The sequence below is a fragment of the Scyliorhinus torazame genome, chromosome 7 (genome assembly GCF_047496885.1).
Source record: "Scyliorhinus torazame isolate Kashiwa2021f chromosome 7, sScyTor2.1, whole genome shotgun sequence".
NCBI lineage: Eukaryota > Metazoa > Chordata > Chondrichthyes > Carcharhiniformes > Scyliorhinidae > Scyliorhinus > Scyliorhinus torazame.
Window position 1 is genome coordinate 91,383,344 of NC_092713.1, and position 23,123 is coordinate 91,406,466.

Genomic DNA, 23,123 nt, shown 5'->3' on the forward strand with positions numbered 1-23,123 from the left:
GGGAAACGAATGGCCTTTCGTATGGGTTCTGAGCCTGCGGGATTCAAAGCTGGTACAGGTCGATAGCCAGGAGCGCCTATCTCGTAGCGAGCGTTGAAGTAAGATTTACGATTTTAGCGGCTGTTGCAGAAGGTCAGCAGAAGGGTCTCGAAGGGTGCGGAAGGATGGAGAGAGGAGAAGGAAGGGTCGATTTGAACTTGGACTCTATTCTTATAGTCCACAGGGGCTTCCCGCCTTTCGGGGCGGACCCTGTACCTGGTTCCAAGTGATTGGACTTCGTCCCAATCACTTGGTTCAATATTCTCCAATGCTGGAGCGATTCCTTGATCGATGGGCGGTTTTGGGGTGGTCGTTCACCTCTTTGTATAGGCTCCTGCTGGCGCCGAAAGTTGGCTTTGTGTGTCCAATTTGTTGCACATTGTTCCCGGGGATTGCTAATTAATATTCAGATGGTGGGTGTTTTGTGATGCTGATGGCTGCAGGTATCGATTCTGTCTGGCCTCCCCAGAGGCGAATACACAGTTTACCTGCAGCTGCTTGTTTTTAGTCCTGTTGGCTGATTTTCCCATCAGCCTTTTCCGTTCGCCATTTTAAATCGGGGTTTGGCCATTCTAATCGGGAGTTAGCCATTTTAACTGGCTACAGCGGGAAGGTACCTAGGGTGAAGAGGGCCCTGCTACAGAGACAGAAAGGGGCGGTTGGTGCCACCAAACCTGTTGCAATACTATTGGGCGCCGAATGCGGAGAAGGTGAGGCAGTGGTGGGAAGGGAGAGGGGTTAGAGTGGGATAGGATGGAGGAGGAGTCCTGTAGAGGCTCCATCTTGAGGGGAATGGTGATGGCGGCTCTTCCACTGGTACCGAGGAGATACATGGTGAGCCCAGTGGTACAGTCCACGATTAAGGTGTGGAACCAATTGAGGAGTCACTTTTTAGGATGATGGGGATGTCGTTGCTGACATTGTTCTGTGGGAACTATGGGTTTGAGACAGATGGTATGTATAGGAGGTGGAGAGAGGTGGGGCTGGAAGAGCGAGGGATTTATATCTGAAGGAGAGGTTTGCTAGTCTGGAAGAGCTGCGGGAGAGGATGGAGCTACCGAAGGGAAGCAAGTTCAGGTATATGCAATTGAGGGACTTTGCGCGGGTGGGATGGTGAGGGTTTCCCAAGTTGCTCTAGTATACCATGTCGGAGCAGTTGCTGCTCCCGGATGTGGAAGGGGAGGGTAGGATTGGGGATATATATGGGTGGCTGGGGGAGCAGGGGGAGCGCAGGTGGTGAGGATTAAGGAGAAATGGGAGGAGGAACTGGTGTGGGGAGATTGGGTGTGATGTGCTGGGTAAGCTGGGTCTGCGAGGACTGCGTTTACTGTAGCAGAGAGAGAGACAGGCTTCCAACTCTATTTTATTAAACTCTTAACTATTAAACATGCTTGAACTGTGGGTTGACACTATGCTGAGTTGACTGGAGACCTGAGGCTAACCTGACCAGACTGTCTTACTACCACATGGTGGATGTTCTAGTTGTTCCTCACAGGCTCTGACTGTCTCAGAGGCTGCATCCCCGGAGAGCAGGAAAACTAGTACCCCCTGGTTATATAGTGGCCATGTCCTGTCTGGTGATTGACTGCTGTGTTCTGTATGTTCATTGGTCATCCTTTGTGTCACTCACTGTCTGTCTGTGCACCATCATATACTTGTGTGTATATTATGACAGGGTGGAATGAGGCGATGCGCAGGGTGAATTGATCTTCTTGTGTGCGAGCATGAGTTTGATTCAGTTTAAGGTGGTGCATATGATTCGGGCGAGAATGAGTGGGCAGCAGACGAGTGTGAGAAGTGTTGGCGAGGACCAGCAAATCACATATGCTCTGGGGCTGCGAGAAGTTGGAGAGATCCTGGGAGGGGGTGTTTGGGACGTTATCAAAGATTGTAGGGGTAGAGGCCGAGCTGGGCCCTATGGTGGCGATTTTGGGGGTATCGGAAATGTCAGAGCTGATAGAGGGGAGGAAGGCCGACTTTGTGGCCTTCGCCTCTCGTTGCCTGGCGAAGGATTCTGTTGGAATGGTAGTCGACAACGCCACCGGGGGTGGCGGCCTGGCTAGGGGACCTGTATGACTTTCTCCAGATTGAAAAGATCAAGTTTGAATTGAGGGGATCAGCGGAGGGCTTTGAGACGCAGTGGAGACTGTTCATGACCATGTTTGACAAATTGTCCATCGTGGGAGGGGGAAGGGTAGAACAATTTGCACGAACTGTGAGGTGTGGAGCATGTTTTATAATTTATTAATGTTTTTGTACTTCTGAATATATTTGGAATAAAATACATTTAAAAAATAAAAAATAGCTAAGTGACACACGTTCTAGAGTTTCACTGTAACTTTAGAATTGCTGCCATGCGAAAAATGCTTTGTAATGATAAAATGGCAATATAAATGAACCCTCGTGCCTATTTTAGGCATTTTCTGTTTGAGGTTTCTAAAGCAAGTGGATGGAACTGTTTTCAGTTTAATACAAACCAATGTTTTAGGATTGGAAAAATATTTGTGATTTATGTTGGCCATTACTTAGTGTACAAGCTAACACATTTGACTCCTTGCTGTTGATATTAAATGCAATAAGTATTAAATATCGAGCCTTGATTTCCTGTGGTTATCTTGGTTATTATACAAGCTAACCATGTTATAAAAAATCTTCGATTTTCTCTTCTACACAGTATGTAATCATCTTGGAGATAACTGTTCACTAATATAACTTTATTTTGCATCTAGGGCTCCTCATCTAGGAAGAGAACTGGTCTGCAAAGAGAGCAAAAAAACATTCAAAGCCACAATAGCCATGAGCCAGGAGTTTCCTTTGGGCATTGACTCGTAAGTAGCCTTGTATTCAGCATTTCCTTGCAGATATGCTGCATATGCAGAATAATTCCTTGAGTTTCCAAAAACGTAACTTTTGTTCAAAAAATCTGAACAGTAAAATGCAGATTTACATGAACAAAAGTGATTTTTTTGTTTTGCTTGTTGAATTGCCCCATGGTGTTCTAACTGGTGATTGTTATTTGCTTGGAACATTATCTTTAGATTACAGACTCAGTAAGTTGATTTTCCTTTCACGGGACAATAATTTAAAATAATTAATATTCCCTTCCCCAATCAGGAGATATTTTTCTTACAAAATTAACTTTAATAATACTATCATAGCCAGCGTTAACTTGTCATGGGTTATCTTCATGCTCCCATGCTGCATTCATTCACACATCAAATGTCATTCTGCTTTCACCCCTTTGTTTCCTGATCTGCATTGGCTCCCTGCCAAGCAAAATTTTGTATTTAAAATTGTCATCCTTGCTTTCAAATTCATCTATGGCATCGCCTCCTCCTCTCACACCCCCCAGCCCTAACCTCCTCTAACTCCACAAACCTCCCAAGATGTCTGTGCTCTTATAATTCTGACCTCTTGAGCATATCCTGATTTTAATTGCTCCTCCATTGATGTTTGCATCTTCAATTGATCGGACCCTAAGCTCTGAAGTTCCTTTGTACACCCCATTGCCTCTGTTAAGACATTCCTTCAAACCTACTACTTTGACCATGCTTTTGGTTATCTGACCTAATATCTCTTTTTGTGGTTTAATATTTTGTTTTATTACGCTCTTGGGATGTTTTATTGGACACCGAGTGAAAGATTTAACCTGTGTTTATGTAATAAGTGGGTTCTCATCCCTGCAAGTGTCACCAAATTATAAATATAAATAACAGTCTCACAGAATCAATTGTAAAGTATTTTGTATATGTTTTTCCTGGTTTTGTTGTGAAAACTCTGTTCTGGTTCCCTAATTTATATTTTTCTATTGGTCTCTTACTGATAGGTTACTGAATGTTTTAGAGGTCATAGCACCCTTCAAGCACTTTAATAAACTCAGAGAATTTGTTCAGATGAAGCTTCCACCAGGATTTCCTGTTAAACTAGGTAAGTGGTAAAGTCATGGTAAGGTGATGGATGTGCTGGGCTATGAACTTGTAAATTGTTGTGGAATAGAATTCTGCTGGTGACCCACAGTGCTATATGGATGCCAAATCTTTTATAGCACATTTGTGGTGCTGCACAACAGTGTGAAGACAGGAATTTGTGTCAACAAAGACTGTGTCGTAGAGAGACTCTCTTACATGATGTTGTCACAGTTTGAGACTTTCTGCCACTGAGATGCGCTAAAGTCATCAAAAGTGTAGTGGAAAAACCCTAAGGCAGCAAGTCCAAGAAAATTCAAGGCCATGATCTCGGATTTTGCGTTAGCAATCATTCATAAGCACCCTCATCCATGTTCTAAAGTATCTAAATAAATGATAGCATTGTGCAGGAATTTTAACAGGGAACCCTTGTTCTGTACAGCAGCCTCTGAAAAATAAAACATGTGAAAGATTAACGGAAATAGTTGTAGGAAGGTGCGAGGAGGCTCATGGCAGATAAATTCTAGCATTGAGCTGTTGGGCTGAATGGCTTGTAACTCTATAAATAGACACTGCTGAGTGGAGGCAAAGCTTGAAATGGATAGCCAGCTGGTTTATTTACATAAGCACATGAATGAACAGTTTGACACAGTGGGAAGCTATATTCTGTTATACATCTTAAACCATAATGGTACCACTTTATTTCTCAACTCATGGCAGATGAGTATTTATCTGTTTCCAGATAGTGATGCCAGTGTAGACATTAGTGCCATGTAGATAAGATAGATCCTTAAAACAAAACTCCAAAGGTTACTGGTGTGGAAGTGGAACATGAAGCCATTGCAGGTGATTATCTGCTTCTGACTAGATAGGTAAGAATGGAACCAGGTGAGTGCAGTCCCTTGCAGCTGAATGACAACAGGAGAGAAGTTGGTGAGAATAATGTGGTCAACTGTGTCAAAGGCTGAAAACTGACAAGATAACGAGGCATACTTTACTATGGTCACAGTGTTGTACCTATCATTTGTGATTTCGATTAGGGCTATTTCAGTACTGTGGTGGGACAGAAGCGAGTTCGTAATAATAATAATCTTTATTGTCACAAGTAGGCTTACATTAACACAGCAAGAGGTTACTGTGAAAATCCCCTGGACACCACATTCCGTAGCCTGTTCGGGTACACGGAGGGAGAATTTAGAATGTCCAAATTACCTAACAGCACGTCTTTCAGGACTTGTGGGAGGAAGCATGAGCACCCTGAGAAAACCCACGTAGACACTGGGAGAACGTGCACACTCCGCACAGACAGTAACCCAAGCCGGGAATCGAACCTGGGACCCTGGTGCTGTGAATGCAAACATGGAATTCCAGTGAAAAATGGACACTGATTTAGGAGGTGACAGCATGTTTGAGGATTTTGGAGAGGAAAGGGATGTTGGAAAAGAAGTGGTAGCTTGTAGACACCAACCAGTAAAGGATGGCATTTTTTTTTGAGGAGGGAGTGATGATGAAAAATTTGAAAGGGACAACTAACTGAGGAGAGGGAGCGCAACCAGTTGATATTGGCTAACATGGGGATGAGGAAGCAAAATTGGGTGGTCAGCAATTTGTAGGGAATAGGATTCCGGTAGCAGGAGATGGTCTACCCCTCCGTTCAAAAGGCCTAAAAATAGCTGCCAACTAATGTTGCATCCCTGAATGGAAGGGCCTTACCTTTGATATGTCTGTCTGGCTATGGCCGATATGATGCAATAGACCAACAGAATAGCAGATTGAATGCTACATTGAACCATCTTAAACTCATGAGATTTTTCAGATTGTACACAAATGTCTTCCGTCACGAAGCACTCTGTTGCAAGGGTATCCCAGTTTGGAAGACCAGTTCTTGGGGGTATATATTTTTGTTTTGGTGTGAGGAAGCAAGTGAAACCCCAGTGAGAATAATTAGCACCAACGTCATGTTATAGTTATTGAAGTAAAGACAAGGGGACTTCCGCTGGGGGCCATGGAGTGAGTGGTCGCTTATTTGGTAGCTCCCACTCGTGCTGGACCTTTGGGACCTTTTCCCCCGATTTATGGGGGATTTGATCGGCAAAACAGGAGATTTGATCGGCAAAACAGGAGATTGGTGAGGTAGAGGAAAAGGATTCCACCAGTGTATGGATTCGTGGACCAGAAGTGGTCAGAAAAGGAGAGATTGTTGGTCGAAGAAGGGAGCGGAGCCTGCAGCACAGAAAAATATGGTGGCAGGTCAAGAGACTGAAATTGTCGGCTCAGTGGTCAGCGGAGCAGCTGGTGGACTTTCTCCAGGAGAGCTTTGCTCAGCAACGAAAAAAAATACCTGGATCCGATTAAGACGGGGATTGACCGTGTGGAGCAGAGATTGGAAGCCCAGGGTCAGGCGATCCAGAAGGTGGAAGAGGCGGTTGCTTAGCATGATGACCAGCTAACCACGATGGCGGCGGAGATGGGGCTGGTGAAGGACCACCAGAAAGGGCTGCACGAGAAAGTGGAGGATCTGGAGAGCAGGTCGCACAGGCAGAACCTGAGGATTGTTGGCCTCCCGGAGGGCAGCGAGGGATCGGACGCAGGGACATATAATAATAATATAATAATGGCGCGTTTGTTCGAGAAGCTGTTAGGGGAAGGTGCGTTTACTCGAACCTTGGAGGTGGACAGGACGCATAGAGCGCTGCTGAGGAAGCCGCTGACGAATGAGCCGCCGAGGGTGATGGTGGTACAAATGCACCGGTTCCTGGACAGGGAACAGATCTTGAGGTGGGCCAGGCAGACGAAGAGCTGCAAATGGGAAAATAGCGAGCTGCATATTTACCAGGACTTGGGTGCGGAACTGGCCAAAAAAGGGCAGTTTCAATCAAGTGAAATCGGCCCTCTTTAAGAAGGGGTTGAAGTTCGGCATGCTGTACCCAGCTCGTTTGTGGGTCACTTATGAGGGCCAAGAACTTTATTTTGGATCGCCAGATGAGGCGATGAACGTTGTTAAGGACAGGGACTGGCAGATGATGGACGACATTGAACTTGGGGGCGAGTAGTTGTGTTCTTATTATGTTGCTAAATTTATTTTCTCTTTGGGTTTTGTATGTATTGTTTTGCACTACAATTTGAGCTGTTGCTCAGTTTTGTATGTGGGTTAACTTTGTTCTTAATGGGGATGGAGGGTGGAATTTTATTCTTTGTTTGTCGGGGATTGTTATGTTTTGCATATGTATGTTCGAGCGAGGGTGAGGGAGATCAGTGGGCGGTAGGATGCTTGGCACCATGGCCGGGAGTTACCAGGCTAGCTGGGCTGGCTAGCTCATGGAAGCGCAGTGGGGGGCCGGGGGGGGGGGGGGTTTAGCAGGTAATCAGTTTGTCGAGGGGGGGTTGGTATTGTTATTTTGTTATGGGGGGGGGGAGATTGTTCCGCTGACAGGGGAGGGACTGCCGCTTGGAGACAAATTGGAGGTCGATGACGGTGGGTGTCCGAGGGCGGGCCTGAGGGGACGCGGGCTGGAGGCTGGCCTAAGAAGGGTGATGGTTGATTGGCGGTAGGGGTGCCCCCCACCAGGCTGAACACATGGAACGTCGATAGGGCTCGCATGTTCGCGCATTTGAAGAGTTTGAAGGTGGACGTGGCAATGCCACAGGAAACACACCTGAGGGTAGTGGATCAGACTAGGCTGAGGAAGGGGTGGGACGGGCAGGTATTTCCTTCGGGGCTGGACTCTAAAACTAGCGGGATAGTGATCTTGATCAATAAGCGGGTGTCATTTGAAGTAGGGAGCATAGTGGCGGACTCGGGGTGGGGTGGGGGAGTAGGTACGTTATGGTGTGTGGGAAGCTGGAGGGGATGCCGGTGGCATTAGTGAATATCTATGCACCAAACTGGGACGACGTGGAGTTTATGAGGCGGGTGTTGGGGAAGATTCCGGACCTGGACTCACATAGGCTGATCATCGGGGGGAGGACTTTTAACACGGTTATGGAACCGAGATGGGATTGGTCGAGTTCGAGGACTGGGAGGGTGCCAGCCGCGGCGAAGGAACTAAAAGGGTTTATGGAATAGATGGGGGTGGTAGATCCATGGAAGTTCGGATGACCAAGAGCAAAGGAGTTTTCTTTCTTCTCCCATGTACACACAGTGTACTCCCAGATGGATTTTTTTGTTTTGGATAGGGCCTTGCTGGCGGGGGTGGTGGATGCTGGATATTGGGCGATTGTTGTGTCGGACCATGCTCCATACTGGGTGGATTTACGGGTGAGCAAGGAGGGGGTGCCAGCGCCCACAATGGAGATTGGATGTAGGACTGTTAGCGGATAAGGAGGTGTGAGGGAGGTACAGAAATATTTGGAGGTAAATGACACAGGGGAGGTTTCAGCAGCAATGGTATGGGAGGCGCTGAAGGCAGTAGTTAGGGGGAACTGATTTTGGTAAGGGCTCATAGGGAGAAGGTGGAGCAGGCAGAGATGGATAGGCTGGTTAGGGAGATACTCCAGGTGGATAGAAGATACTTGGAAGCCACGGGGGCGGGGCTGTTGAAGGAGCGGCAGAAGCTGCAGATGGAGTTTGGTCTGATATCCAGGGAAGGTGGTGGGGCAGTTGAGGAAGGCGAGAGGGGTGGTATATGAGTCTGGGGAGAAGGCCAGTAGGATGCTAGCAAACCAGCTGAGGAAAAGGGAGGTGGCCAGGGAGATAGGAAGAGTGAAGGACAGAGGGGGGAACATGGTCTTGGATTCAGGGGGGGATTTCAAGGAATTTTACAGTCGGTTGTATGAGTCGGAGCCAAAATCTGGGGTGGAAGAGATAAGGCAATTCTTAGAGGCTTTGGAGTTTCCAAAGGTGGAGGAAGGGTTGGTGGGGGGGCTGGGAGCCCCGATCGGGATTGTGGAAGTAGGAGAGGGAGTGGAGGCCATGCAGTCGGGCAAGGTCCAGAGACCGGACGGTTTTCTGGATGCTCAGGCCGCTGCTGGTGATGGCATTTAATGAGGCAAGGGAGCGGGGTGTTCTTCCCCCAACAATGTCACAGGCTTCGATCTCATTGATCCTGAAGCAGAAGGACCCAGAACAATGCGGGTCATACAGGCCAATCTCCCTACTAAATGTTGGTTTGGCCGGTTCTCTGGGTATAAATTGGACATGGGTAAGAGTGAGGTTTTTGTGATCCAGGTGAGGGGGCAGGAGAGGAGACTGGAGAGTTGCCGTTTAAAGGGGTGGGAGGGAGTTTTCAATACTTGAGAACCTAGGTGACACTGGGATGGGAACAGTTGCATAAATTAATTCTGGCCCCGTTAGTTGAGCAAATGAAGGAGGATTTTCGGAGTTGTCACTGGCGGGGAGGGTACATACCGTAAAAATGACGGCTCTCCCGAGATATTTTTTTGATTTCCAGTGCCTTTCTATTTTTATACCAAAGGCCTTTTGAGCGGGTTAATGCAGTGATCTCTGGGTTTGTGTGGGCGGGTAAAACCCCGCGAGTCAGGAAAGTGCTGCTGGAGTGGAGCCGAGGGGGTCCATTGGGTCCAGAAGCAGCGTTTTGAAAACTGGAATTGTGCTTTTAGTCCAACTTGTCATCAAGAATTATTCTACCCAGCAGAAACAAGATCACTGTTTGTAAGAAATGGCTAAGTAGATGGGTAAAAGAAAAGCGATTGAAGTTATAAAGGATTGTAATGGTCACATTAGGATTACTGGTCATTTATCGCATGTACATTCTTGGAATAGTGAAAAGAAGAGAGGTTCTGCTTGTTTGGATTAATCTATGATGCTAATCAGAAGAACCAGGCAATGTGCCTCAATGACTACTGTCCGGTGGCCCTGACTTCAGTCGTAAAGAAGTGCTTCAAGAGGTTGATCGTGAAGCGCATCACCTCCATACTCCCAGAATGCCTTGATCCACTGCAATTCGCATACCGTCGCAACCGGTCCACATCCGACACCATTTCCCTGGGCCTACACTCAGCCCTTGAGCATCTCGACAACAAAGACTCCTATATCAGGCTCCTATTTAATGACTACAGCTCCGCCTTCAACACCATAATCCCAGCCAAGCTCATATCAAAGCTCCAAAACCTAGGACTAGGCTCCCCACTCTGCAACTGGATCCTCGATTTTCTGACCAACAGACCACAATCAGTAAGAATGAACAACACCACCACCTCCACAATAGTCCTCAATACCGGGGCCCCGCAAGGCTGCGTACTCATCCCCCCCCCCCCCCCCACTCCCTGTACACACACGACTGTGTGGCAAAATTTGGTTCCAACTCCATCTACGGGTTTGCTGATGATACGACCATAGTGGGCCGGATCTCAAATAACGACAAGTCAGAATACAGGAGAGAGATTGAGAACCTAATGGAGTGGTGCAGCGACAACAATCTCTCCCTCAATGCCAGCAAAACTAAAGAGCTGGTCATTGACTTCAGGAAGCAAAGTACTGGTACACACCCCTGTCAGCATCAACGGGGCCGAGGTGGAGATGGTTAGCAGTTTCAAATTCCTAGGGGTGCACATCTCCAAAAATCTGTCCTGGTCCATCCACGTCGACGCTACCACCAAGAAAGCACAACAGCGCCTATACTTCCTCAGGAAACTAAGGAAATTATGCATGTCCACATTAAGCCTTACCAACTTTTACAGATGCACCATAGAAAGCATCCTATCGGGCTGCATCACATCCTGGTATGGCAACAGCTCGGCCCAGGACCGCAAGAAACTTCAGAGAGTCATGAACACCGCCCAGTCCATCACACAAACCTGCCTCCCAACCATTGACTCCATCTACACCTCCCGCTGCCTGGGGAAAGCGGGCAGCATAATCAAAGACCCCTCCCACCCGGCTTACTCACTCTTCCAACTTCTTCCATCGGGCAGGAGATACAGAAGTCTGAGAACACGCACGAACAGACTCAAAAACAGCTTCTTCCCCGCTGTTACCAGACTCTTAAATGACCCTCTTATGGACTGACCTCATTAACACTACAACCTGTATGCTTCATCCGATGCCGATGCCTATGTAGTTACGTTGTATTCCTTGTGTTGCCCTATTATGTATTTTCTTTTATTCCCTTTTCTTCCCATGTACTTAATGATCTGTTGAGCTGCTCGCAGAAAAATACTTTTCACTGTACCTCGATACACGTGACAATAAACAAACCCAATCCAATCCAATCCTGGTTTAGCACACGGCTAAATCGCTGGCTTTGAAAGCAGACCAAGGCAGGCCAGCAGCACGGTTCAATTCCCATACCAGCCTCCCCGAACAGGCGCTGGAATGTGGCGACTAGGGGCTTTTTATAGTAACTTCATTTGAAACCTACTTGTGACAATAAGCAATTTCTTTTTTTTTCCAATCCTAATCGGAATTCATGTGACTTTACAAGTCAGACACTTCCTGATCTCATTCATGCTGTTAAAATGTGTAAGCATCTAAGATAGTGGACAGAGAGAGCGCAGATGTTTCTTTTGAAAGTGTCGATGCACCGGAGAAATTGCCTGCTCAGCCCCTCATCTCAGAAATAGTGCCACGTGGCATGATAGCACAGTGGATAGCACTGTTGTTTCATAGCGCCAGGGACCTGGGTACGATTCCCAGCTTGGGTCACTGACTTTGCGGACTCTGCAGGCTCTCCCTGTGTCTGCGTGGGTTTCCTCCGGGTGCTCCAGTTTCCTCCCACAAGTCTTGGAAGACATGTTTGCTAGATGAATTGAACATTCCGAATACTCCCTCAGTGTACCCGAACATGTGCCGTAGTGTGGCCTGTCATGTGAGAGCACCTTTAAGAAATGGGTGTTTATCAAATAGCTGTAGTGGATGTACCTTTAAGAAATGGATGTTTATCAAATAGCTACAGTGATGTCAGAATGTGGGTGGAGCTGGGCTGTCTGTCTGCTTTTACTTTCGATTTTGAGCTGGCAGCTAAAGTGTGTGTTTAGTTTCGTTTTCAGAGTTGAAGCTGCATCCAGCCAAACATTGTGAAATTTTGATCTCTGCATGAAAAGAATGTCTTCAGATCACTTGCTAATTTAAAAGTGATAACTGCTCTCAGTAGGGAATTAAAACGTGCTGTCTTTGTTAAAGAGGGTATTTGTCTTATGGATGTTGCTAGGAAAGATTAAGGGTTACTTATAGAGTACTGTATTCTTTGGGGGAAGTATTTGAGTTGATAGTTGCTAAGATGTTTACTGTGTGTCTATAAAATGTTAACTGGATTCATAGAATAAACATTGTTTTGTTTTAAAAAATACTTTAGTTCTGTTGCATCACACCTGTAGAGTGGGCCCTTGTGCGCCCCATAACCAAAATCTATTAAAAGTTGTGGGACAGGTGAACTCCATGATACACTTTGGGGTTCTCTAGATCCTGGCCCGTAATAGGCCACTGGGGGATTTTCACAGTAACTTCATTGCAGTGCTAATGTAAGTTTACTTTTGATACTAATAATGATTATTATGAAAATCGCTTATTGTCACAAGTAGGCTTCAAATTAAGTTACTGTGAAAAGCCCTAGTCGCCACATTCCGGCACCTGTTCGGGGAGGCTGGTACGGGAATTGAACCATGCTGCTGGCCTGCCTTGGTCTGCTTTAAAAGCCAGCGATTTAGCCCAGTGTGCTAATCCAGCCCCTATTATGTAGGAAAGGGTTAATTTTCATAAATAATTGTATTTTTCGCCATTCTGTTTAAACCAGTATTTTGCTCGCTGCTAAAGTGCTCATTTAAAAATGCATTAATTATTACAAAACAGACTTGATTTGTATACAAAAAATGATGTGGTGGTAATTTGGTTGCCTTTAAAACATATGGTACTTGCCAAATATTTCTATCTGGGGCATTTTATTCAATTAGCTCCTTACTCCGTGTATGATCCACCTGTACTAATCTACTTGTGTCTCCTATTTAGACATACCTGTGTTTCCGACCATCACTGCCACTGTGACATTTCAGGAATTCCGATATGATGGGTTTAACGACTCTATCTTCAATATTCCAAGTGATTATAACGAAGACCCAAGCCGGTTCCCTGAACTTTGATTTGGCTGCCTGGTTATTATGGGACTCCGAGAAGAGAATGTTAGGTGCTGTGCGTTCTTTTTTTCTCCATCTAAGAGTTTGACTTTGTTCTTCCTTTGGTGATACAAAGATATCATTTGGAGAACCTCTGGAACATTCCTAAACTGAAGAATGGAAAGTCTTACAGAAATAGACGATACAGCTTTTTTTCTTTGAATTGGAAAAATCCCTTTATTAAATTCCTGACCTTCAGTTCAAGATGTTCTATTTGCAAAATAATCCATTTAAGAACTTCAACTCTTTCACAAAAATGTACATACATATATCAATGATTAAATAATTTGGTTGCTAGAAAATTAGAAGGAAGGCATTTTGCTGTAATTCACCTTCAAGTAATTGGCTATATGAAAAGAAAATATTTGTGTAAAAACCAATTAATTACTAAAAAGCCAAATTGCCTGTTACTTTTTTCCAAAATTGGTATGCTGTTACTATTTTGATATTTATTTGTACCTCCTATTTTTGGGTACTCATTCACAGTGTCTTAATATTTTTAAAACACTATTTTATTAGTGCTCCTTATAGTTTTGCAAGTGTTGGCAAAGGGAGAAGCTAGGTTTTGAAAAAGTAACCTACACTGTGCAGGATGCAACATTAATTTTGCTGACTGTATGATGGATATTCAGAAAAGTAATGGTTAATGTTCTACAATTTCAAGTTAAATTTTATGTTTTAATTAGCATTACATGATTCTAAAAGGGAAATGTAATTTTTTTGAACGTAATTGAAAAATTACTGTATAAACATGATTGTGCATACGCATTTATCAGCAAGGTTTCAAAGTGGTGATACTGATATGGGATATTAGAAATATTCCATTGCTTCCACTGGAATTGCATGGAACTTCCAGTAAGACCTTGAGGTCTGTTTGGCTGTAGTGTAGTACTGCATTGTTTAGCCATGCCTGATGATGATTTATCCTCCCATGTGGTGAGAAGACAAGTGACCAAAAGTGGCCAGTCAGTTCCCATTGAATATGATGATGATTCCTAACCTTTTCCACTTGGAAAGACTTGTTCTTTGTATCAAATAAACAACTCGGCTGCAGTTGATGCAAACATTGTCACACTCAGAATTCGCAATCTATAGAATTCACAATCTACACAGTTTGAAAGTATATTTTGTACAAAAAATGTTTAAAAAGAACTAATATAATATCCCCAAAAGCTTTTCGAATACTGTTCATAAAGCACTAGCTTTTTGGTGAACAGAATTGTTTCAATTTAATGAATGCACTGTATATAACCACACAAATAAGATTTTCTTTAAAAAAAAATCCAACTCCTTTTTAACTTTAATGCTTGTATAACCATGTTTAAAGTCAAAGTAGGACTATCCAAGTGAGAACTGTCTGAAGGCTACCTCACTCGTGGAACAGAGTAATGTGACTCACATATAGCCTGAGTTATATCACATTTCTTTCTTGTAATTGATTAACTTGTCTTGCTCATGACTGCTGACTCTTAAGATGTGCAATTTCTTTCAAATCTTAGGCCTCACTAGTTAAGTGCGAGGAGTTTTGATCTCTAAAGATTATATAAAATTAACATTTCACAAATTATTGGAATCTTTCCTCCAAGCTAATGAAAATGGAAGCATGAAGCATTGAATAGGGATGTCATGATATGAAAGTGTTAAATTGGATAATTAGTTTTAAAGAGAAAATGTATCTTATAAATGTATCAATATCTTGTGGTATTGGTATGATGGAAAACTAGCATTAAGTTGTTTACCAAATGTGCTTTGTACAAATAAATATAGTTCAAAACCCAGCGCATTTGTGCTTGCTTTCTTTACATCGTTTTTAGGAATTTTATAAAGACAGTATCATAAAATGAGTAACCATTGTTACTATTAAAGACTTGTTCAAATTATTCAGCTATGATTGTGATTTTCATTTAAGTCAAATTGTATTTTCCTATTTGTATTTACCATTAAAAATAATATTAGATTTGCTTGTTGCTGCTTTTTACTTGTCAGAGTGGTTTGACCTTGTTTATATGCATAATTGGTCACCCCACTGATTTATTGGTATCAGCTATGTTACTGTGGAGACTCCGAGTAGATGACATCTCTACTTTTGTGAATATGACTGTATAAGATTACCATTTAACTATCACGTGCAGCAATTCAGAGACCTCAAAGTCCTTATGCTCCTTCAAAATGGATCATCCACTTGTTTTATTAGGTTGGGATGCCGTGTGTGGCAGGGGGAATAGAGAAAATAACAGGAAAAAAGAAATGAACTGGCTCGCATGAAAAGTGTACACTTGTGCATTAGGAGCAGAAGGCCATTGGGCCCCTCAAGCCTGTTCTGCCCAACGCCATATTGTGCCTACCCTGATGACCTTTAACTCCCTTGTTCATCAGTAGAAAGGAAAAAGCGATCTTTTGCCTAAACTTGTGATAACTGTTATTTAGAATTCTGCAGTTACAAAGTGTAGATTTGACTTTGATTTCCCTCTTTTGAGTTTTATCAGCCAAATATGTTTGTGGGCATTGGAACCAGGGGCTAAAAGGGTATGTTGAAGGTAAGAGAGATGAACACATGGGACTGTCACTTGCACATCTATTTGAATTGGGAATTAATGAGGACCAGCTAACAAAGTAAAATTGTGTTATTGCAATATTTTGCTGCCATTAGCGACTGCCAGGGTATGATATCCAGTAGATTATCCTAATTTAGTTTTTCATTTTTGAACTTATCCATTGCTTATGGTGTGCGTAGCATTTGACTTACATTATTCCTGGCTTTAACTTAAGTTTTTCTTGTGAAGATTGTAAGGATATTCCTGCTGTCCATTCAACCTTTTAGGTTAATTGGTGAGTTTTGCAAAACTATTGAGATACTTCTGATACAGTTAATACATTCTACAAACTCAAAAGGGCAGGAAAATGTATTCCCATATATCAGTACAAAAGCAAAAGATGTTTACAGGGCATAATGGAACTTCCATCCAAGTTACTTGAGTATTGTAATATATGTCCAGTTTTATAAATTATGTGGAATCGAAGTCCAGGTTTAATGTGTTTTGTATCGCACTAATGAGTGGAAAATTAACTGCAATTCTGAGAAAACAACATTCTATATCATGGGGATAAGGTTTCATGTTTTGTTGTCTGAGTAAGGAAATCTGTTACACTAGCCAGTCTATTCCTAATAGGCTATCTTATTGGATCAGGTATCTGGATCCCTTTTGCTCTCCAGAAATGGGTCTAATTGACTAATTTTCTTACTTTCATTACACAAGCCCATTATCCTATGATTGAAAATCCTACGCCTAAGGTCCCAATTTTTTATTTGTTTTGTGCTGTTTCATCAGATCAACTTTTTCAATCTTACTGCTAGTCTTCAATGAGTACAGGCTCAACTTCTTTCCCCCAAAGTGTTGCTAATATCTAGTTCATAATTCATGTTCTAAAATGTAACTTTTAGCTTTGAGGTTAGAGTATTAAAGTAAGATAAATCCTGAACAAGAAACTGGTAATAATCCTGAAGTGAATGCAATTCAAAGAAGCTGCTAATTAATTGCAGTTAAAAGTTAAGGCAAAGAGAGATGTAAACACTTGAGCATCCATTTCGGCTAGAGCCAGGGTGTCTCTTGTTAACTCCGCAAAAGAAACTAAATGCTCGCAATTTTGTGAGAGAGAACCATGAAACTTCATTTGGAGAAATTATTCATATTGAAATGAAATGGCTTATTGTCACAAGTAGGCTTCAAATGAAGTTACTGTGAAAAGCCCCTAGTCGCCACATTCCACCGCCTGTTCGGGGAGGCTGGTACGGGAATTGAACCGTGCTGCTGGTCTGCATTGGTCTGCTTTAAAAGCCAGCGATTTAGCCCAGTGTGCTAAACTTACCCAGAATCCAGGAAAGCATTGGAATTAAAAGGGAGGAAAGTGAATGAACCATACCTTTTGAAATATTTTAAGGGAACTCTTGGGGATGAAGTGGGGTGTTCAAAAGTTGAACTCAGGTAAACTAAGTAATTAGAATTAGTCTTAAATTCGTGGTATTTGCTTTGTTTAATTTCTTTTTATATGCAATAAAGTTTGTTCTTTAAAAATATTCTTGTGACAGTTCCGTCAGTTAATTGTAGGATGTTCAGATTTCTTTAATGGTTCCCAACAGGATTGTAACAAAAGATAAATGTTTTAAATCCATTTATTTTCTTACACAATTTTGTTGCATCCAATAGTTCTCTTCCAAACTGCTTTATTGGTTACCATTTCTGTTTTTCAAGATGCTGATGCAAAGCTTCTGTATGTTGGGGCATTGTCAGCTGTCCCTCTATTTGAGGATTAGGTTTACCCTGTCAAATTTCTCCCATGTCTCTTAAACAGGCCGATTCTCTACCCTCCGAACTTGGGCAAATAACCAGGATGTCCCACAAGGTATTGGGTTTCAGAGTACAGGATTTGCTTCCTTTTCTTCCCTGTGCTGCTGCTTCATTTAGACATTAGGACTCTTAAGTGTGATACAGTTGATGCTGAAGTTGTTCCCATTTTGAACAATTGGCAGTAAGCTTCTCCCAGGCATTGATGTCTGCCATGCTTCAAGGACAGGTTGAGTGTCTTTGAGGCATTTTCTTTGTCCTCAGAGCGTTAACCATTTGTGCTGTGAGAACGTGACTGGGCAGGTGATGCACTTTTCAGCCATTCGGACAGTTCAGACTATCAAAGTTGATTTTGCAGGATTGTCTGAGAACTGTGGAACTGGCTTTAAGAGCAGTAGAAATTTGTTGAAGGTCCTCCCATTCAATCTGAATGATGCAGTGGAGGCATTGCTAAAGTAATTTCTACAGCAGTACAAGTGTGGTGAAGACAACTGCTTTTTACACTGGCACGTTTGTGGACTTGTGGAGGTATTTGCTCTCAAACACTTGCTGTAAAAGGCTGAGCCTGCACCGTGTTGGACCTTCTCGTCACTGGCATTAGAGGCAGTCCAGAGAAGGGATGTTCTTATGAGAAGTTGAGCCTGTACTCATTGGAGTTTAGAGGAATGAGAGGCGACCTTATTTTGAGAGACCGATTTCTCAGGGGCTTGACGGGGTAGATGCTGAGAGGTTATTTCCCCTTGTGGGAGTCGAGGACCAGAGGGCATAATCTGAGGAAGGAGGAATTTATTCTTGCTGGGTCGTCTTTACTGCAGAGGACTATAGAGGCTGGGTCATCAAGTATGACTATAGGTTTTCAATCGTTATGCAATCAAGGGTTATGGGGATAAGCGGGAAAGTGTTGAGGATTATCAGATCAGTCATGATCTCCTTGAATGGTGGAGCAGACGTGAGGCCCAATGGTCTACATCTGCTCTATCTTATGGTCTTTGAGGAGAGAGCTGCTAAGTTATGGGAAGTGCTCAACATATTCCAGGTTATCTCCGTTAACATATATGGGAAGAGCAATATTTGACTAGCCAAGCCAGAGTTGATAAGAGTTTTGTTTTGGCAACATTGAAGTAAGAGGCCATGTTTCTTGCATGTAGAATTGGAGATTGAAGGTGGCTGGCAAATCTGGTGTGGTCAAGTGACACTGGTTATCCTCAAAACTGCAGATCATGTAATGTTGGTCAGTTTAGTTTTCTATTTAGGTGTTATTTAATACTGCCAGAGGAGACTTCCGGTTGCGGCTATGCGGAGCTAAGTCGCACATTCGGCGGCTCCTGCAAAAACAGACTTTTGGGCTCTTTTCAGGGCCCCCAACGGCACTTTTTCGACGTTTCCCGGTGTAGGAAGGAGTTTATAACAGCTCCCTGATAGTATATGGCTTCTACTAGGAGCGGGGTGACTAAAAAGGTGGTGGTGGACCCGAAGAAGGTGCGAGGGAAGAAGAACAAAATGGCGGCGGGCGGAGACCAGGCAGCGTGGATGCAGTGGGCGGAGGAGCAGCAGGAGGGGGTGGCGATCCGTGAGGCTCGACAAAAGATCTCCGACAATGAGGACGAGATCTTAGTCCTGGCGGTAAAGGTGGAGGCGCACGAGGCGCTCCACAAGAAATGGCAGGAGTGGTTCGAGGAGATGGAGAATCGGTTGAGGCGGAAGAACCTGTGGATTCTGGGCCTCCCGGAGGGGCCGGAGGTGGGGGCCTATGTGGTCACCATGTTGAATTCGCTGATGGGAGCGGGGTCCTTCCAGGGACCCCTGGAGCTGGAAGGGGCCCATAGAGTGCTGGCGAGGAGGCCCAAGGCTAACGAGCCTCCGCGGGCGGTGCTGGTGAGGTTCTAACGGTTCGCCGATCGGGATTTTGTGCTCAGGTGGGCCAAGAAGGAGAACACGGAGGTTCGAATATACCAGGCCTGGAGTGCGGAGGTGGCGAAGAGGAGGGCCGGGTACAATCGAGAGAAGGCGATGCTGCACAGGAAGGGGGTGAAGTTTGGCATGTTGCAGCCGGCGCGACTGGGTTACCTACAAGGACTGGCACCATTATTTTGAGTCTCCAGAGGAGGCGTGGGCCTTTGTTCAGGCCGAGAAGTTGGACACAGATTGAGGGTCGGGATGGGCGATTGGGGACTGTGATTGATATGTTATTTTTATTTTTTTTGAGGCGGTGGGGGGGGGGCCTTTGCTTTGCTCCTGGTTTCTTTTTCTCTGTGTATTTCTCTTTCGGGTCGGTGAGGGTGGTTGCGGCAGGTTGAGTACTGTTTTGGTTGGGTTGGTCGGGGGGGGGGGGCTCTTGGAGGGGGGTAGGTAAACGGAACAGGGGTGGTGGACGGTGGTGAGATGGGGCCCCGCGGGGGAGGCCCGAGTCGGGGGTGAGGGGACCGGGCCTGTAAAAGGAGCTGCGTCAGAGGTGGCGGGGCCTGGGAGGTGGAAAGCGCGGGCTTTTCCCGCGCTGAACACTGGAGGGGGCGGGGCCGGGGCGGGAAAGCGAGGGTTGTTTCCCACGCTTCGAATGGGAGGGGGAGAGCCTATGGATGGGGAACGGGAGAGGAGGGTGTGTCACACAATGGGAGGAGTCGAAGGAGTGGCCGGGGTCAGCTGACTTGCGGAAGTGCAATGGGGGGAGTAAATCAGCTAGGATGGGTCCTAGCCGTGGGAGGTGGAATCGAGTTGCTGCTGCTATGGTCAAGGGGGAGCTAGAGGGGGGGGGGGCGAGACGGGGGTATGCAGCTGTGGGGAACGGGCCGTGTGGGGTGCGGGCGCGTGGCTGGCCGAGGAGGGGTCATGGCTAGTCGGCTGGGGAGGGGGGCGCGTAGCCCCCTGATCCGGCTGATAACCTGGAATGTAAGGGGACTGAATGGGCCGGTTAAGTGGGCCCGCGTGTTCGTGCACCTGAAAGGGGTTAAGGCGTATGTGGTTATGCTCCAGGAGACTCACCTGAAGGTGGCAGACCAGGTAAGATGAGGAAAGGGTGGGTAGGTCAGGTGTTTCACTCTGGGCTGGATGCCAAAAATCGAGGGGTGGCGATCTTGGTGGGAAAGAAGGTGTCATTCGAGGCGTCGAGCATTGTGGCAGATAATGGCGGTAGGTACGTAATGGTAAGTGGTAAGTTGCAGGGAGGGTGGTACTGGTCAATGTGTATGCCCCGAACTGGGACGATGCGGGTTTTATGCGGCGTATGTTGGGTCGGATCCCAGACTTGGAAGTGGGGGGCCTGATAATGGGGGGAGACTTTAGCACGATGCTGGATCCAGCACTGGATCGTTCCAGGTCTAGGACGGGTAGGAAGCCGGCGGCGGCTAGAGTGCTGAGGGGGTTTATGGATCAGGTGGGAGGGGTGGACCCTTGGAGATTTGCAAGGCCGCGGGGGCTAGGGAATTTTCATTCTTCTCACATGTCCATAAGGCTTATTCCCGAATCGACTTTTTCATTTTGAGTAGGGCGCTGATAGCGAGAGTAGAGGATACTAAGTATTCGGCAATAGCCATTTCTGACCACATCCCGCATTGGGTGGACTTGGAGGAGAGGGACCAGCGGCCGCTGTGGCGCTTGGAGGTGGGGCTGTTGGTAGACGAGGAGGTCAGCGAGCGGGTCCGAGGAAGTATAGAGAGGTACTTGGAGACCAACGACAACGGGGATCCGAGTGGGGATGGTATGGGAGGTGCTGAAGGTGGTGGTGAGGGGAGAGCTGATCTCCATTAGGGCCCACAAGGAGTGGGGGCGAGAGGGGGAGGCTGGTGGGGGAGATAGTGTGGGTAGACAGGAGGTATACGGAGGTGCCCGATGAAGGATTGTTGAAGAGGCACAACCTCCAGGCCAAATTTGACCAGGGGGCGATTTACAAATATGGGGAAAAGGCAAGCCGGATGCTGGCGCATCAGCTTCGGAAGCGGGACGCAGCTAGGGAGATTGGGGGAGTTAAGGACAGGGGAGGGAGTGGGGTTGGCATCAATGGGGTCTTCAGGGACTCTTACGAGGAATTGTACCGATCAGAGCCCCCACGGGAGGAGGGAGGGATAGGCCGCTTCCTGGACCAATTGAGGTTTAAGAGGGACTGGTGGTGGGACTGGGAGCCCCAATTGGGCTGGAGAAGCTGACCAAAGGGATAGGAAGCATGCAGGCGGGGAAGGCACCGGGGCCGGACGGTTTCCTGGTTGAATTCTATCAAAGAAATATATGGACCTGTTGGGCCCGTTGCTAGTTAGGACCTTCAATGAGGCAAGGGAGGGGGGGGGCTTTGCCCCGACGATGTCCCGGGCACTGATTTCTTTGATCCTGAAGCGGGACAAGGATCCCCTGCAATGTGGGTCTTACAGACCCATTTCCCTGCTAAATGCTAGATGTCAAGGTGCTGGCGAAGGTCTTAGCCACAAGGATTGAGGATTGTGTGCCGCAGATCATCCATGAAGACCAGACGGGGTTTGTGAAGGGGAGGCAGTTGAACGCGAATGTGCGGAGGCTTTTGAACGTTTTCATAATGCCGGCGAGGGAGGGGGAGGCGGAGATAGTGGTGGCGATGGATGCCGAGAAAGCCTTCGATAGGGTAGAGTGGGGGTACCTGTGGGAGGTGCTGAAGAGGTTCGGGTTTGTCAGGTGGGTTAGGTTGTTGTATGAGGTCTCGATGGCGAGTGTGGCCACAAACAGGAGGAGATCTGAGTACTTTTGGTTGCACCGAGGGACGAGACGGGGGTGTCCTCTGTCCCCCCTGCTCTTCGCACTGGCGATTGAACCCCTGGCTATGGCACTGAGGGAGTCGCGGAACTGGAGGGGGGTTGGTGCGGGGTGGGGAGGAGCATAGGGTGTCGCTCTATGCGGACGACCTGCTGCTGTATGTGGCGGACCCGGTGGGAGGAATGCCGGAGGTAATGAGGATTCTTAGGGAATTCTAGGACTTTTCGGGGTACAAGCTCAACATGGGGAAGAGCGAGCTGTTCGTGGTTCACCCAGGGGACCAGGAGAGGGGGATTGGCGAGCTCCCACTAAAAAGGGCGGAGAGGAGCTTCAGGTATTTGGGGGTCCAGGTGGCCAGGAGCTGGGGGGGCCCTGCATAGGCTTAATTTTACAAGGCTGATGGAACAAATGGAGGAGGAGTTCAAGAGGTGGGACGTGTTGCTGCTGTCCTTGGCGGTAGGGTGCAGTCAATCAAAATGACGGTGCTCCCAAGGATTTTGTTCCTGTTCCAGTGCCTCCCCATGTTTATCCCGAAGACTTTTTTTAGGCGGGTTAACAGGAGTATAATGGGGTTTGTGTGGGCGCGAGGGTGAGAAGGGTGTTCCTGGAGCGGAGTAGATAGGGGGGGGGGGGGGGGGGGACTGGCGCTGCCCAACCTCTGTGGGTACTACTGGGCCGCCAATGCGACGATGGTGCACAAGTGGGTGATGGAGGGGGAGGGGGCTGCATTGAAGAGGCTGGAAGCGGCGTCTTGTGTGGGTAAGAGTCTGGGGGCGCTGGCAACGGTGCCGCTGCCGCTCCCTCTAAGGAGGTGTACCACGAGCCCCGGGGTGGCGGCTGCCCTCAAAATTTGGGGGCAGTGAAGGGGGAAGTTGGGGCCTCTGTGTGGACCCCAATACGGGGGAACCACCGGTTCGCCCCAGGGAGAACAGGTGGAGGGTTTTCGGGGTGGCACAGTGGGGAAGATCTCGGAAACTTACCAGGTGATGTTTGTTTTTGTTATTTACACTGAAGGGTCTGAGAGGGTGTATATACCTGTTGTGTTAAGTCAGGGTGT

The 23,123-nt window shown here is 46.4% G+C and overlaps 1 protein-coding gene across 2 annotated transcripts in view; it reads left to right on the plus strand.

The window, feature by feature from the left end:
• The window catches only part of ankrd13c (ankyrin repeat domain 13C), a 158,605-nt gene extending 143,634 nt beyond the window's left edge, over nt 1-14,971 (plus strand). For both annotated transcript variants that reach the window (XM_072511042.1, XM_072511043.1), the window contains 3 exons: nt 2,769-2,867; nt 3,866-3,966; nt 12,847-14,971. In XM_072511042.1, coding sequence (XP_072367143.1) covers nt 2,769-2,867; nt 3,866-3,966; nt 12,847-12,977 — 331 coding nt within the window. In that variant the 3' untranslated portion in view covers nt 12,978-14,971. The remainder of the gene's footprint in view (nt 1-2,768; nt 2,868-3,865; nt 3,967-12,846) is intronic.
• The last annotated feature ends 8,152 nt before the right edge of the window (nt 14,972-23,123 follow it).